This window comes from Carcharodon carcharias, chromosome 3 (genome assembly GCF_017639515.1).
Source record: "Carcharodon carcharias isolate sCarCar2 chromosome 3, sCarCar2.pri, whole genome shotgun sequence".
Classification (NCBI taxonomy): Eukaryota; Metazoa; Chordata; class Chondrichthyes; order Lamniformes; family Lamnidae; genus Carcharodon; species Carcharodon carcharias.
Genome location: NC_054469.1, coordinates 36,244,529 through 36,261,542, shown reverse-complemented (window position 1 = coordinate 36,261,542; position 17,014 = coordinate 36,244,529). Strand labels below are relative to the sequence as shown.

Here is a 17,014-nt window from a genome sequence, read left to right as displayed (position 1 = left end):
CATATCCCCTCTTTGCTCTCCTAATGCTTTCTTAAGCTCCACCCTGCACCCCACTAATGCCTCTGCTGATTTGCTCCCCTTGTACCTGCTAAAAGCCTCTCTTTTCTTTCTCATCGTATCCTGAATATCTCTGGTCATCCATGGCTCTCTGAGCTTGCTACTCTTTCCTATCACCCTAGAGGGAACATGTTGAGCCTGTACCCTCCCCATTTCCTTTTTGAACACCCCCCACTGCTCTGTTGATTTCCCCACAAGTAGCTGTTCCCAGTCTACCTTGGCCAGATCTTGCCTTATTTTACTAAAATCTACTCAACCCCCATCCAAAACATTTTTTTGCAACTTGTCTATTTCTCTGTCTGTAACAAGTTTCAATTGTACCATGTTGTGGTCGCTATCACTAAAGTGCTCCCCCACCACCACCTCAGCCACCTGACCAGCTTTATTCCCCAGAATTAGGTCCAGCACTGCGCCGTCCCTTATTGGACCCTCTACATATTGACCTAAAAAGTTCTCCTGTACACATTTTAAGAAATCCACTCCATCCAAACCCTTAACGCTATGTCTAACCCAATTAATTTTGGGAAAGTTGAAATCACCTAATATGATCACCCTATTATTATTGTTTTTACACACTTCCGCAAATTGTGCACATATTTGCCCCCCAATTTCCCACTGACTATCTGGGGGTCTATAATAAACACCCAACAATGTAGCTGCCCCTTTTTTATTCCTAAACTCTACCCACAAAGCTTCATTCGATCCCCCCTCCAAGATATCATCTCTCCTTACTGCAGTAACTGACTCCTTAACTCTTAACTAAGAAGACCTGTGTACAGCGGTTGGTGCTGTTCCTTGCATTTCCTCTTGAATCCATGTAGTACCACTGCCATGGGCCTCTTCCCCTATCCCTGCCACCTCTGATGGAACACATCTCTTTATTCTCTGAGATTTCACTAGATCTCTTTTAGTAGAAATTTTTTCTTCCATGTTGTGTGCACCAATTGTTTTACCTGCTGTTTGTAGAAGAAAATTAATATTTTACTGTGATTTAATGCATCTGTTGCAAGGTGTGGTCAGAATGTGTAATCCACGATAACTATTGGTCTATTTCTGTGGCAGCTATAGATAATGCACTTTTTTGCTATGTGAGACTGAGGTGTTAACAATCTCCAAAACTAATCCTCTGCAGCCTAGGTTCATAGGTAGGCTTCTGCTAAAGCCTGTGATCAACCTCCAATGAGTAATCAAAAGCTAGAACCTCGTTCACTGAAACTCTTAAAACAAGATTTCAGAAGAACATAACATAAGAGAATGAGAAATAGGAACAGGAGTAGATCATTCGGCCCCTTGAGCCTTCTCTGCCATTCAATAAGATCATGGCTGATCTTCTTGTGATTTGATTTCCACATTGCCAGTTAACCCTGATAATCTTTGATTCCCTTGCCTAACAAGAATCTACCTCCCTCTGTCTTAAAAATATTCAGTGATCCCGCTTCCACCACCTTCATCCAGTGGGGCTCCTGCACAGCTACAGGACCATCTGTCATCATGGGTATTCAAGGTGCTGGAGTCACTGGCAGAGGGGGTGAGGAGCCACTGTCCACAGAGGTACCCCTGAGAGGAGCCCCCAGATGTAGAAGGCAGCCACTCCTCCTTCTGCCTTGAGAGGCACACTTGTACCTCCCTGTACCTGAGAAGTGCAAGGATCTAGCGGTCATTCCAGGTACCTTGTTGCCGCACCCCCTCCTGCCCAGCCATCGTTGCACAGAGCTCATGAATAAGGTATTGGCATGCATCAAATAATTTGCTGGATTTGGCTCTCCACGAGGTTGCCAACCTCTCAATGGAGGGAGCCATGCGCACTCATTCGAGAGATATGGCTGTATTTCAACATCAGTGCATGGGTATGCATAGCCTCTAGAAACTCCGCCAGATGTTTCCTGACGCTGCAGCATTTTCCTGTTGTTGTCGACTTCAGGGACAAGTCATCAGCCTGGTACTCGGCTTCGACCTGGCTTCCCATAGTCCACTGACTGTAATTCACCTCAGCTGTCAGAGCCACCATCAGCTTTTTGGCTTTCCAGGCTGTCCCCATTGCATTCAGTGCTGGCAGCCCTTTAAGTATGGTGCCACAGCATGACCTCATGCTGCCTCTCAGCCAGCCACCAGAAGCTACTCCAGTTTCCAGTCCTGACATTGGGACCTGTGGCCAAGCAGCGAAATCCTGTCAGTACTTTCCAATCACCAGTGTCGCCTTGCAAATGAGTAAATTGTAGATATGAAGGAAAGGAGCTTGGCTAATGCTGACACTATTTTAATTTTCTTCTGAGGAAAAGCTGTGGCTGACAGCAGGTTAAATTGTTGCATAAGGAATACTGTATTTCAGCTTTTGGAGCCTTGAAAAATCCTCCCAAAAACAGGGGTTGGCTTAGAGGCCAAGTATAAAATGTGAACCGCTGTTAGTGTAGGTGGTCGCCATTTTGAACTATGAAAATAAACATAGCACCGGTAATTCAAATTAAATCAATGTGACATGTTTTATTAAATAAATTAATTCTACAAGGATACCTTTAATCACAATTGAAACATTTTAAAAACTGACGAACTTTCTGCATCCGACGTAAAGAGTTCATCGAATTTATTCTGAATCACTTTGGCAATGGCATCATTGTAGTCCTTGTAACAGATGGTACATAAATTTTATTGATTAGTACTACTTCCACATCTTCCCATTATTGTAGAAGAGTAAACTTTCCCCTTCACCGGCTTCATGATAACTGTCAATACATGACCGTTGGATGGCGGTGCAATGGGCAGTTTTGTGTGGGTTTTATCATCAAATCATGGAATGCTATTAGTGCACAAAGTATTAGTATTATCAGATCGATCAGATTTGGCGCTTTCAGTTTCAGAATCATCTCTCCACAACAAATCATTTTCATCTCCATCCATTGAATTGGATATTCTACACTTTTTTTGAACAATCTGATTATACTAATACTTTGTGCACTAATAGCATTCCATGATTTGAAGATAAAACCCACACAAAACTGCCCATTGCACCGCCATCCAATGATCATGTAATCATGTATTGACAGTTATCATGAACCCGGTGAAGAGGAAGGTTTATTCCTGGAATACAATAATGGGGAAGATGTGGAAGTAGTGCTAATCAATAAAATTCATGTGCCATTTGTTAGGATCGGGTGAGGAGACGTCGAATGGCTCCACTCTATTCCCCCTCCTTGTTTGACTGCGACAGGTTTTTTTTTTCAGTGACTACTTAACTGTTTATACACTGTAAGGAGAAATTGACACGTGGCATATGGGAATCATGGGACACCTGACTTAGAACCGAAGCTGCTAAACCTTGTCCATGAAGCAGAGAGTCATATGAGAAGATCTAATTATGAGGAAATGAGATCAGAGCAAGAGACAGGATCATGTGAAAAGAAAATGAGATCGGGAGAACAGAGAGTACGGTGGAAAGGTCTAATTAAGGACGAAGCAGCAGGTCAAGTGAACTTCTGTAACAGTATAAATTGACTGCTTAAACATTATACTGTAGAACCTCTATGATCACTCATGAGAGTGGATCTTCTGCTTGCATGTTCATCGTAAATATCACTTATTTGAACAAGACATCCAACTCTCAAAGCGTTTTTGGGTACCGGGCAAGCCCCTTACCTTTTCAATACAGATTATAAAAGAACCAATTGGACAGGTCAGTCTGTAAGAAATAAAAGAAGTTCACAGTTCATAGCTTAGAATTTCTGCAGGCTTCAGGCTGAATGCAATTGTCCTGATGCTTCTAATTTAAAGATGTAAATGCTAGAGTTGGTTGTTCTCCTGGAGGCATAGCTGGGGCATTGAGTTCTTTCTTTAAAATCTCTGTCGACTGCAGAATGGAGACAAAGTCAAATTAGTAGACCAGGATCTAAACTTGGTAGTTGTGTGGAGAGCGAGTGAGATAAGCGATTCTACCCAGAACAACATGTGCTAGCTACACAAAGATCTAGGGCTAGCCATTTGATCTCTCTCCAACTGTCAGTAATTCAAACATAATTGTATACCTCAATTATAACTCAATTAGCACATCTGGAGAGCTGTCTTAAAAATAAAGGTCTTTTTGCCCAAGCATTTAACCTTTGAATGATTTGTCTTCAGCTTTTGAATATTGTAGGTGATTTCCATAGATATCTTGTCAGTAGGGCAGGAAAGGAGCTCTTCCGCAGTCTCGTGCGGGAGGGTGGTCATCGTCTTTGGTGAGATTTGCAGACCTGCTGTTTCCAGTCCTTAGGGTTGGGCTGTGGAATATATATAGCAATGTAAGTTAGCATCAGCCATCTTGATGTAGGTTGAATCACTTTAATCTGTTGCAAAAAATCTGTCTTTTTAAAATCTAATTTGTGTTTTCAGCCGATTAATTAAAAATCAATATAAGCACATCTTCATAACATATTATAAAAAACATGTTATCAAATGCACATGTAAGTACCCTTGAGTGAATTAAAATTCGTTATCTTATGCTCCCTACAGCTCCTATGTGGTGCACGTTGTGTGGCTTCAGCAGAATCAGAAGCAGGCTGTTCAGATCCTTGCCCTGAATGTGTAAAGGTGCTTTTGATCTATGTCATCTAGGGTTTGGTGCCCCTGAGGGCTGTACCATAGTTCCACCTGCATTTGCTACTGATGCAGCTCCAGCATTCTACTTCTCCACGATAGATGCCAATTTGAGCATTTGTGTCCAGCTGAGCAGAGCTTGGAAAGGATTATGCCCTGGGATTTGGATTCTCCACAGCTGTCCCTGCTATCATTATTTACCCCTGTTCACTTGAGGTGTGAATCACCAGGTGAAAACCCAAATAACTGTCTAAGTTAACCCACCAATGTGTGAATATCTTCAGTGATACATGGCTTTAGGTCCTGTGATGGTGCACACTCAGAAAGGAATTAAGATCTCTAAGGAATCATCTTCATGGATATCCTATGATACTCACTGTATATGTGAAGACCTTGGAAGACAAAAGAAAGGGATATGATTTAATTCTGATGAAGTTACAATCTTGTCAATCACCAAACTCGGTTTTCTCATAGTTCAGACATTGACGAAATGAAATTAACATATGCTTGGTAGAGACATTTGTAGTTCTATCTGCAGCTGAATGGAAATATAATAATGAATAGTCAGCATGGCTTACCCTTCTTATGCTTCTCTATTTTGCTTTCCTCCTTTTAAGACATTCCTTAAAACCTTATCGATTCATAACTTCACTCCATTCTCATCCATCCAACCATTGTCATGGGCATTCACAAAAGCTCCTGCAGGGAACTTGATTTTCGGTATGGTTTTACATTTAAAAATTACTATAGGCTTTAATTTTATTCTGTTGGCCATGCAGGCTGGCACCACTGTGAATCTTGTCTTCTCATGTCCTGTGTTTTTCAGTAGAACTGTTTTCAAACCTTTCCACTCCACTTTTCAGTCTCATATACCTCATTCCACAAGATGTATCTTGTTTAAGGGTTTTTGCAGCAAGAATAACAGCTTTAGAGTGGAAGCTCTTATGAATTCCATTGATTACAGTCTGCACATGTTTCAATAACACAGCTTCTGGAGAATCATAATCACTGACAAGTTCTGGATTTCCCAGTTATTCTGTGCAAATGCAAACTCCATATATTGCTGACTGTTTTAATGGAATAATGATTGCGACTACTGAGTTTTGTCATCATTACCATGGAGGGTCTGTCGTCATTATCATGCAAAATCTGGGTCTTTGTCACAATTAACAGGCATACCTTTGTTTGGTAGCCTGTAAATCAGACACCTGTCTGAACGTTTGCTGCCTGCTTTAAAGCTTCTAGTTATTTACCAGATGCTATTACAGGGTTTAATCTGTACTTCATTTTACTCATTAATAGATAAAACTATTTAATTTCTTATGATTTCCTATATGAATAATTTCTTATATAAAAAAACTTCAATTAATCTGATCTGTCTTTACCATTTTCATTTCAGTGCACATGTGTAATAGAGAATTGTGTAATGCACTGCTGACCATACTCTTTCCCCTCTAGTTACAACAACTATTGTTCAACTACTGGTTTTAGTAGTTGAATTTTATCTTTGTGATCATGGCAGCAATTCATTTTCAGTTCAGCAGATATAAAATATGGCCAGTCATGCAATAGATAGGAGAACTGATTTGCCAAGGTATTGCATCCAATAACAGATGCTGGGAATTGGCCACTGCCATGAAAATCCTTGCTATTGACTGAGCAGTGCAAAGCTTGGATCTTTTAGGTGGCCCAAAAGATTTTTATTATTAGTGAGAATTTCTGATGGCTTGCATTTGTGTCTAGACTTTGGAGTATAGTTTTAAAGCATTTTTAATTTATTAGCGATCCATTGCCTGACTGCAAATCCAGTATCTTTGAGGCCCCTCAAAAGTGATCAGCCCAATATCCACATGGTTGATAGCAGTAGACATACTTTTCGATAAGTTTCTTTATCTGCTGTTGGAATAACCATTACCTCCTGCTGCTTGTTAACCTTGGTGGGTTCGTTCACTGCATCACTGAGCTCACTTCATGCTGCATGATGTCATGACGTGACCTGCTCAGCATCAGCTTGCAGACCCAATGTAATTCAATCTTTTTGTCCTATTGCTTTCAATTTTCAAATGGCAATTCAAAGACAAAAAGAAAAAAAATCTTCTGTTTTACACCCTAAAAGAAGAGTTTAGGATGCTGTTTTGCACGAGAACAGAAAGCATCAGTGGCAGCTAAGAAATGCTGATTATTAAGCATTAATATTGTTGAAAGTAAAACTAATTCACGGGAAGTTGTGCGTATTGGATTATGTACAGTGAACTCATTTTAAAATGTGATACAGCAGTTCTGGAACAATACCAGGCTTTTATGTTTAAATGAAAATTTCGGAAATGTTAGCATTTATCCTCTCATTTGCCAAATAGAACTGCTATACAAGTTTGTGAAGGGTGCTAGAGAATGTTAGCTTTTGTGGTATCCAGGTGAAGCAAGACCAAAGGAAAGAGTAAGAAGTAACGTTGAAATAAATAAATGCAAATATCCAAACTTAGGAGTTAATAAACAATTTAACTCAAGCAACAAGGAGGATCTAAGCTATGAGGAAAGATTGGCTAGGCTGGGGTTGTTTTCCTAGAAGCAGCAAAGGTTAAGAGGGGACCTGATAAAGGTGCATAAGATTATGAGGGTCATAGATAGGGCGGATAAGAAGACACTTTTTCCATTAGTAGAGGGGTCATAACCGGGGGCATGGAATTAAGGTAAGAGGTAGAAGACTAAGAGGGGAGTTGAGGAGAAACTTTTTCACCCAGAGGGTGGTGGGAGTCTGGAATTCTCTGCCTGAAAGGGTGGTTGAGTCAGAAACTCTCGTAACATTTAAGAAGTATTTAGATATTTACTTGCATTGCCATAGCCTCCAGGGCTATGGGCCAAGTGCTGGAAAATGAGATTAGTGTAGTCATATCTAAGTTGACTGGCATGGAGACGATGGGCTGAATGGCCTTCTGTGCTGTAAACATCTGAGTCTATGAAACACTTGAGTAAAGCAAGATTTTTTCCATTGTGTAATGAGATGGTTTGCCTTAAAACTTTTTCATAGATGCTAAATGATGTGTAACATTAGTAACTTTCTGTATCAAAAATGATGTCAGCAGTGAAGTAAAGACCTGGATGGAGGACAGACTTAATCCAGGTTGTAATTATTTTACCATAGCACCACACCTAAACACTGGTCTTCATAGCACATTAATATAAATCCCTTAGGCAAAACTTGTAACAGTTAAATTTATTGAAGATTTGCAATCTCAACGATAAAAGCATTTGAAACTGAGTTGAAAATTTAACCCTTAGTCTTGTTTAAATTGCAGCTTGTGTTTAGTAAGAACCATCTCTTTTGTTTTCCAGTAAATAACTGTTTCACTTGATAAACTTTCAGTGGTTACATCATAGTTAGTAATCTTGTGTAAGCATGCATAATGATAATTAAAACATTTAAAATGGCAAAGCTAGACTGGTGTATTCTATGATTATATAGCATAAACTTTATAAAATAACATGTTTTAATCCATCTTTGGGTTCAGGTGATGATTAGAAATAGTTCAGGTTTGACATATATGGAACACTTCAGAAAAATGAATGTTTTATATTCCTGAGGGTACATTAATCACTCAGCTTTTCAAATAAACAGGTTAAATACCTGCATTAAAATAACAAAGGAAAGTATTCTTTACTTATTATGGTAAGCAATCAGTTACTAGCATTCTATGGTGTAACTTCAAGGCCTACATTTTCAATCAATTTTGCAATCTTTTGCTTCTTTTTGAAAGTTATAAATTGAGAATAATTCTTTCTGTTTTTAATCAACAGTTACTTGAAATTAACTGGACAGGACTAACAAATCTTCTGGACGTCCCTGGACTGAAGTAAGTGCAGAATCCTTTGAGATGTTGCTGCAGAATTCAACACTGTTCTGCTGGGCCATGTTACAAATTTTATACTGTAAAATGGTGCAGTTTGTTTTAGTTTTAAAGTTAGAGGATCTTGCTTTAGAATCGATATGAAGGTGCAAGTAGCAGAAAATGAGTTTAATGAATGCACAGCTAGGACCTGAGACCTTGAGGTTTCTCAAAAGAATTATGGATATTTGTGAATGAAAGCATGCGTCAAAGCTGAAACACTTTCCTTTTAGTGTTTATTTAAGATGTGATACTCTTCCAAATAGCTTCCTAAAATAATGCTCTTGTACAGAGAAAAGACCCCAACTATTGCACTATCAAGTAATGTTGGCCTAGAATCCTAAACTTACAGCATAGAAGTTGGTTATTCAGCTCATCAGGTTTGACTTGATGCTTAACCCCCATGAATCGACTCAGCTAAACCTACTCACTTTCTTGTTCCCCATTTTCTATTGTGAATAAACAACGATTTCCCTTAAATAATCCATGTCAATTAAGGATAGCCTCCTCTATTTTGTTTAGTTGATAGCTACCATGATAATTCTACATCAGAATAAGCATCCACTGCAACCACAGAAGATCAGAATATTTTGTTTCTTTTCACTGTACTGTCAGTTGAGTTTGAAAGGGTGCTGTGGGTTTAGGCATCAGATTGGTTACAGAAATGATTACTTATACTTGTACAGTATTGCATACAAAATATTTACAGCACAGAAACAGGCCCAGAAGTTCTCTACCAGTGTTTATGCTTCATATGAGCTGCCTCCTATTCTGTCAACATCCTTCTATTTCTATTCCTTTCTCCCTCATGCATCCGTCGTACACTTATCTAGTTTCCTGTTAAGTACATTTATACTATTCTGCTGAACCATTTTCTGATCACTCTGAGTAAAAATGTTTCTCCTGAATTCCTTATGTTTGTGACTATCTTGTACTTAAGGCCCCAGCTTTGGTTTTCCAGTAAGTGGAAACATCATCCCCATGTTCCTACATTGTCACTTGGTCAAATTCTTGGAACTCTCTAAACAGCACTGTGGGAGTGCCTTCACTTTGTAGACTACGCTGTTTCAAGAAAGTGGCTCACTGCCTGCTTCTTGAGGGCAACTAGGGATGATTAATAAATTCCAGCCTTGCTTATGACACTTGCGTCCTGAGAACAAATAAATTAAAGTAGAAAGTACATTACAACACTGACAGTCCATTAGTAAAGCAGGCTATTAAGTCGCAAGTAGTAGCTTAAATACAGTTGTTGAGAGTCTGTATTTTGCTTTAATCCACTAGCTCCCTTGTGGTACATAGCTTCCCAAGCCAAAAGCTACTCCCACAGTGTTGCTCTACATCTGTAAACAAGCAGTTCTGCAAAGAGCTGAAGTTTAAAATTTCCACTTATGGAAAAATCCTTTGGGATATTAATTAAGAATAGACCTGTTCACCATTTCCATGTTAAGATGTTTAGTGTTGAGAGATTGACATTTGTACACAATGCAGGTGAATTACAAGATGTATTTAATTTCTGAGATGAATGGTATTACTTTTGCATTAAGAAGTACATTTGGTTAATTTCAGATAGAGTTGTCCCAAAGTGCCCACTGCCTGATATAATTATCAGGTAACATGGGATTGTTATCCTCGCTGTTTTAAGATGTAGTGCAACCAAAAGTATGTTGAGCTTTAACAAAAAATTTTTATTCAGTCATTGGCCGATCAAGTATAATGAACCAGATGCAAAAAAATTAGTATATCCTGCAGATTGTCTATTTGGTTTCTATTTTTCTGCTACGTTAGTAGCACAAAATCAAAAGTCAAATATTTTAGTCTAATTAATATTGAATATTATCAAGATAATAGTCATATCAGTAACAATAGTTTAAATGGTTCAAAGTAACATAGTAAGGTAGTTTAAAAAAAACTCATAGATTGCCTCATGTCTCAGAGCATGCTCTGAACTCATTTCATTATAACCAGAGAATACTTGACACGAAATTCAAATTTGCTTCCTCTGTTACATCTCTATATTCATTCATCTAGAGAATTCGATGATTTGGTTTTCAGAAAGCTTGCTGACTTTTAATGCACCATAGTCAAAAAAATCGTAGAGAACCTCAATTCTGGAATGAAAATTATTAAATATTCCTGTATGTGCCTCTGTTTAAACTTGGTTTTGTTTGTTTACTTTGGGTTGGGGCATTGACAACAGGGAGTGCCTTGGTTTCTCACTTTGTTTCCCTTTGTTTAACTCTTGCTACTCTGGGCAAGTTTAGATTGTATTTTTTTGTCTTTTTTCCCACTTATTAGTTTGTAATTTCTTCATATATGGTCAGAGAAATGCTGTGTCATATGTTGTAGGTGTACTGGGCTGGATTTCCGTCTCCTCTTGGAAATGAGAATCAGCTCGCAAAATGCAGAATGTAGTTTTTCTTTGCAGGAAAAGCAATTTTCTTGTGACTCCCCAACCCATTCCATTTTCGTGTAGCCTTTTCATGGGTTAGGTGCAAAAGGCACACACACCTCTTCTGAGGTCAGGGTCCCCATTGCAAGGATTACAGGAAAATTGTATTTCTTCTTACACACTATTTGCGTGCGCTTGTGCAGGTTTTGGAAGCACAAAAATAGTGCCTCCTTGGAGAGTTCATGATCACTGGGGAAACATTGGTAAGGAGTCTGGAACATTCTTGCAGGTAAGTTAAAATGTTCTGACACCATCAAATGTCACCATTGGATGCTGTATTGTAATGTCCAGTTATCTTTTATTTTGAAAAAAATGGCCCTACTGTTGGAATGTTTTAAAAAAAAAATAACCAGCTGCTCCACTCCATTTATTGACAGGCAATCTGCTTTGAAATATAAATGAAACACTATCTGGTCTTTCAGTTTTATTGTCTGGAGCTGTAATGATTTGTTTTGATAGCTGTAACTATTGTGAATGCTGGGCTAAGTTCAAAACCTGGTAGTCTCAGCAGATAGTCTATTGACACAGATGTTCATGGCAATAATTGACAGTTTTAAGAGGTTGTAATAACATAATCTGCCTTTGATGTGGTTCCTGAGTACATGGTCATTTGGTTACACTTAACGGATTAAACTTTTCTCAACAGGAGTACTTTTTTTTTAACAGTATCAATTACAGATTTTTGACTTAGGGCAGAATCTTACTCTTGGATGGTGGGCGGGCCCCACCGGCTTGGCGGTGGGCGGGCAGCTGATCCCCACCACTGAAATGGGGCCTGCCGCCATTTTGAATGGGTGGGCCAATTAAGGCCGGCCCAGCAGCATCCCCAACGGGAAGCACTATCTGCTCCTTGTGCTTGGGGGGGTGTGGGAGTGGAGGGATTCCCCAACTGTCAAAGTGCTGTCTCAGGGAGATCAGTGGCAGTCTGAAAAACTTTAAAAATACAAAAACTTAAAAATTATTAACATGTCCCCCTCATGTGACAATGTCATCCCGCCAGTGTTTCATCAATAATTTGGAGCCCGCTGGGGCTCTTGGCCTGCTCGCCATCCTTAAGGTTGGACGGGCAGGTCTTTAATTACTTTAAATAGCCTGTCAATGGCCTCAATTGGCCATTGACAGGTAGGCAGGCGGACAGCTGATTTTGCTGTCCACCTGCCTTCCTGAAAATATAAATGGACTGGGATGACGTCAGGGATTCCTCCCGACATCGTCCTGCGTCAAATTCCCCTTGGTGACCGGGCCCCGCCCCCAAATCGCTGAGGGGAAAATCCTGACCTTAGGGTTTTTTTTAAAGTTTGTCACAGGTTTCATTTTGTTTACAACTGTCTTTAAAAATATTCCCATTGCTATTGCATGGCTCCAGAGAACTATACATTATGGATATTGGGTGAGTGGCTATGGTGGATACATAGGGGGCATAGACGGGGCTTGAGATGACATTGGTGATCTGAGGATCGTGTAGAGGGAATGGGGTTGCATGGAGCATGGTTACGGGGTTGAGGGGTGAGATTTTGGGGTCATTTAAACAATGTTGGGAGCTGGACTGTTGTCTCCAAGGCCCAAGGCAGACCTTCTAACCAGCCTGCCTTCACACCCTGTATGAAAAAATAAAAATCGTGAGCAAAGTCAGTCATGAGTCGAAGTCAGGAAAGGGCCTGACCAGTGTTTTGCATGCCCAACATGAAAATTCAGTTCATTATCTACGTTTTACTTATGGTGCAGCTTGTTTTTATTATTTTATAGTTCCTGAGGCCATCCCCAACCAAAGTAAACTCTCAGGTTGGTGTAGAAAACTTGTCCTACCAAGTTTAAAAAATTTAGTTGATCAGGCACACACCTGGTACACTAGTTACATTATCAGGAATGGAAAAAAAACTAATATGTGTATGTTTAATTGCACAAGTGTATTAGCCATATTGAAGGAGCTTCACACACAAAGGTACAGCCCTTTCGAAAAGTCTTTTGTTAGAAGTAAGTTATGTAATATGGAGGAAGTGAGAAATTAAATTATTTGCTGGGCAAATTGGATGTTCCTCCTTTGGTTCAAAGTCCTGGAGATACAGGTGCTAGCATCTGTTGGAGACATTAACAGCAGAAGGTACTCTCCTAAGTGAGGACAAACATAGTATAGTAATCCCAAGCTCTCTTGAGACTCAGGTTACGAGTGGTTATATGCACCCCTTCCAGTGGGTTTGAAAGCCAGGTGGCATGTAAAATCCAGTGGCTACAGTGCCCACCACCTACCTGCCACCACTGCAGTTAAACAGGACATGGGGGAGTTGTTGAGCAGCTCACCTGCCCGTGGGCCTATTGAGACCCTTAAGCCTTTAGCTGTATGGGCTGATGTCAGACAAGATGAGGTGGGAAAGGGGATGGGGGACCTTCTATTCAGGACCCCTGGGGCCATCAGAGGCACCATCAACCCTCCCCTAGGCCTCTCAAATTGCACCCTTCCCCCCACCAGGCCCTCGTTGGGACCTACTATCTTGGCCCCAGTGAGACCCTGGACCTAATTTTCTTTTAAAATCATTAATCATCTCCACTTCCACTCCCCTCATAGGCTGAGAGTTCCAGGTCCTTATCACTTGCTACATAAGAAGGCTCTTCTGCGCATTCCCCCATATCTCTTAGCCAGAAACTTAAATCTGTGTCCCCTCATCCTTGTACCATCAGCTAATGGGAACAGCTTTTTTGTCTTCCTTATCTAAACCAGTCATAATTTCAAATACCTCTATCAGATTTCCTGTCAACCTCTTTTTCTCCAAGCAGAAAAACCCCAGCTTCTCAAACCTAATCTTGCAGTTAAAATATCTCATCCCTGGAACCATTCTGGTAAATCTCCTCTGCACCCTCTCAAGGACCTTCCTAAAGTGTGATGATCAAAACTGGGCACAACACACTATTCAGCATAACTTCCCTGCTTTTGTACTCAATACCTTTATTTATGAAGCCCAAGATCCCATATGCTTTGTTAACTACTCTCAATATGTCCTGCCACCTTCAAGGATCTATGCACATGAAATCCATAACACTCCATGCACACTCTTTAGAACTGTGCCGTTTATTTCATATTGCCTCTCCCTATCCCTTCTGCTAAATAGTATCATCTCTCATTTCTCTGTATTAAATTCCATTTGCCACTTGTTTGCCCATTCTGCTAGCTTATCTATGTACAGCTACAGTCAATTTGTATCATCCTCACTGTTTGCCACCTTTTTAAATTTGGCATATTGGCAGATTTTGAAATATTCCAATACCCAACTCATTTCTATATAACAAATGAAGCAGTGACCCTTGGGGAACACCACCATCCTTCCGTCTGAAAAACAGCCTTTACTGTGACTTTCTGTTTTCTCTCCTTAAGCCAATATTTTTTATCCAAGTTGATACTGACCCTACTAATTCATGAGCTTCAATTTTGTCAACCAGCCTTTTATGTTGTACTTTGTCCTACTGCAGCTCCAACAGCACTCGAGAAGTTTGACACCATCCAGGACAAAGCAGCCCATTTGATTGCCACCCCATCCACAAACATTCACTCCCTCTACCACCAATGCACAGTGGCAGCAGTGTGTACCAAATACAAGATGCACTGCAGGAACTCACCAAGGTGCCTGAGCACCTACCAAACCCATGAACGCTATCACTTAGAAGGACAAGGGCAGCAGACACATAGGGCAGGATTTTCCCCCAGTCGGGAGCAAAGTTGAATTGCGGCGCGCCTCCGATCGGTGCCCTCAATTGGGGGCGTGGCGCCATTTTACGTGGGCGGGCTAATTAAGGCCCGCCCAGCATGACGTCCGCACGGAAGCGCTATGCGCACGAAAGAGCACTCTCATCTCCCTGAGGCTAGGTGCTGCCTCAGAGAGATTGGCTGTTCTGTCACAAATATTAAAAATAGAGAAAAAAAAAATCCTGACATGTCCCCTCATGTGACACTGTCACATGAGTTAGGACATGTCCATAATTTTTTTAAAAACTTTAATAAAATTTTTAAAAACCTACATGAAACCTCAATCTGCCTGTGGATGAGGTTTCATGCTTTTTCTAATTCTAGCCGGGACTTCTGGCCTGCCCGCCAACCTGGATGGGCAGGTCCATTAATTAGTTAAATGACTCTGTCAATGGCCTCAATTGGCCATTGACGGTCGGTGGGTGCACAGCAATTAGGGATGGGCAATAATTGCTGGCCAAGCCAGTAATGCCCATATCCTATGAATTAATTTTTAAAAACTTTGAATAAAAAAACTTTGTCAAACGCTTTCTTGAAATCCATTTAGACAACATCCATTGCATTTCCTTCATCAACCTTCTCCATTACTTCATCAAAATATTCAATTAGATTGGTCAAGCATGATCTGCCTTTTACAAATCTATGCTGGCTCTCCTTAATTAACAGGGGAGGAAGTGGCATTGTGGCATTGCCACTGGCCAAGTATCCCAGAGAACCAGGGTAATGCTCTGATGACCACGACAGATGGAGCAATTTGAATTCAATAAAAATCTGGAATTTAAAATCTGCTGACCACGAAACCATTGCTGATTGTTGTAAAAACCCATCTGGTTCACTAATGTCCTTTAGGGAAGGAAATCTGCTGTACTTACCTGGTCTGGCCTACATGTGGCCCCAGACCCACAGCAATGAAGTTGATGTGTAAATGCCCCCTGAACAGAACAATTCAGGATGGGTAATAAATGCTGGCCTAGCCAGCAACTTCCACAAAACCATGAACAAATTAAAAAAAAACACCTCTCCAAGTGCCTGTTGATATTTTTCCCTGATTATTGTTTTCTAAAACCTTACTCACCACTGAAGTTAAACTGATTGACCTGTAGTTGTATGTCACCTTTGCCATTCTCCAATCCTCTGGCACATCCCCTGTATCTAGGGAAGGTTAGAAAATTATGGCAAGCTCTTCTACCATCTCCACTCCCACTTCCTTTTGCAACCTGGGATGCAAGCCATCCGATCAGGTGACTTATCCACTCCAAGTGTAGCTTGCCTCCCAGGACGTCATTCCTATTACTTTCATTCAATCCATTACTGCTACTATCTTTGCTTCTACCAATATTTTATAGCATCCTCTTCCTTGGTAAACACTCATACAGAGTACTCATTACTGCATTGTGCCTCTAAGCATAGACCCCCTTCTTTGTCGTGAGAAGGCCCCATCCTGCCTATTCCCACCTACTTATTATTTGCATGCTGGTAGTAGATTTTTGAGTTTCCTTTCATGTTGACTGTGATTATAGTTTCATGTTTTCCCTTTGCCTGTCTTATTTTCCTCATCACCTCTCAGCTTAATGAATTGGCCTGATTCTTGCATGAAGAATTCACCTGACATGCATCATGCACCTTTTTTTTTGCTTCATTACATTCTCTATCCCTGTTTTGGTCCTGGCTTTGGTTCCTCTGCCTTTCATTGTTGTTGAAATGTACCTTGCTCATACCTGAAGCACCTCCTCCTTCAAGATAATCCATTTTCTGTTACTGTTTCTCCTGTCAGTCTATGGCTCTGTTTTACCTGCCTAGATCCCTTTTCATCCCATTGAAATTAGTCCACTTCCAATTTATGGATTCTACTTTAGATTGTTCCATGCTCTTCTCCATTGCTAATCTAAACCTTATGATTTGAAATCACTTCAAAGTGTTCCCTACAGACACTTTGTCCATTTGACCCACCTCATTTCCCAGCACCAGATCCAGTAATGCCTCTTCCTAGTTGGACCAAGAACATACTGGACAAAAGTTCTCTTGAACACATTTCAGAAATTTCTTATCCTCCTTACCCTTTACTCTAACATTATCCTAATTGATAATTTGGGTAATTGAAGTCCCCCAAAATCACCACTCTGTAGTTCTTGAAGATGTCTGTATATTTCGTCTCTCACTCACTATTTGGAGATCTGTAGAATATCCCCAGAAACATGATCATCCCTTTTTTGCTTCTCAACTCTAACAAAATGAACCTGTCCTTGTCCCTTCAAGGACATCCTCTCTTTCAAAAACTACCATGTCTTCCCAAATCAATACTGTCACCTCACCTCACTTTTG

General features: G+C 40.4%; 1 protein-coding gene across 4 annotated transcripts in view; it reads left to right on the top strand.

Moving 5' to 3' along the window:
* esyt2b (extended synaptotagmin-like protein 2b) overlaps positions 1–17,014 on the top strand; it is a 232,009-nt gene that overhangs the window by 140,076 nt on the left and 74,919 nt on the right. For all 4 annotated transcript variants that reach the window (XM_041184073.1, XM_041184070.1, XM_041184074.1 and 1 more), the window contains exon 7: positions 8,419–8,474. In XM_041184073.1, the coding sequence (XP_041040007.1) occupies positions 8,419–8,474 (56 nt within the window). The remainder of the gene's footprint in view (positions 1–8,418; positions 8,475–17,014) is intronic.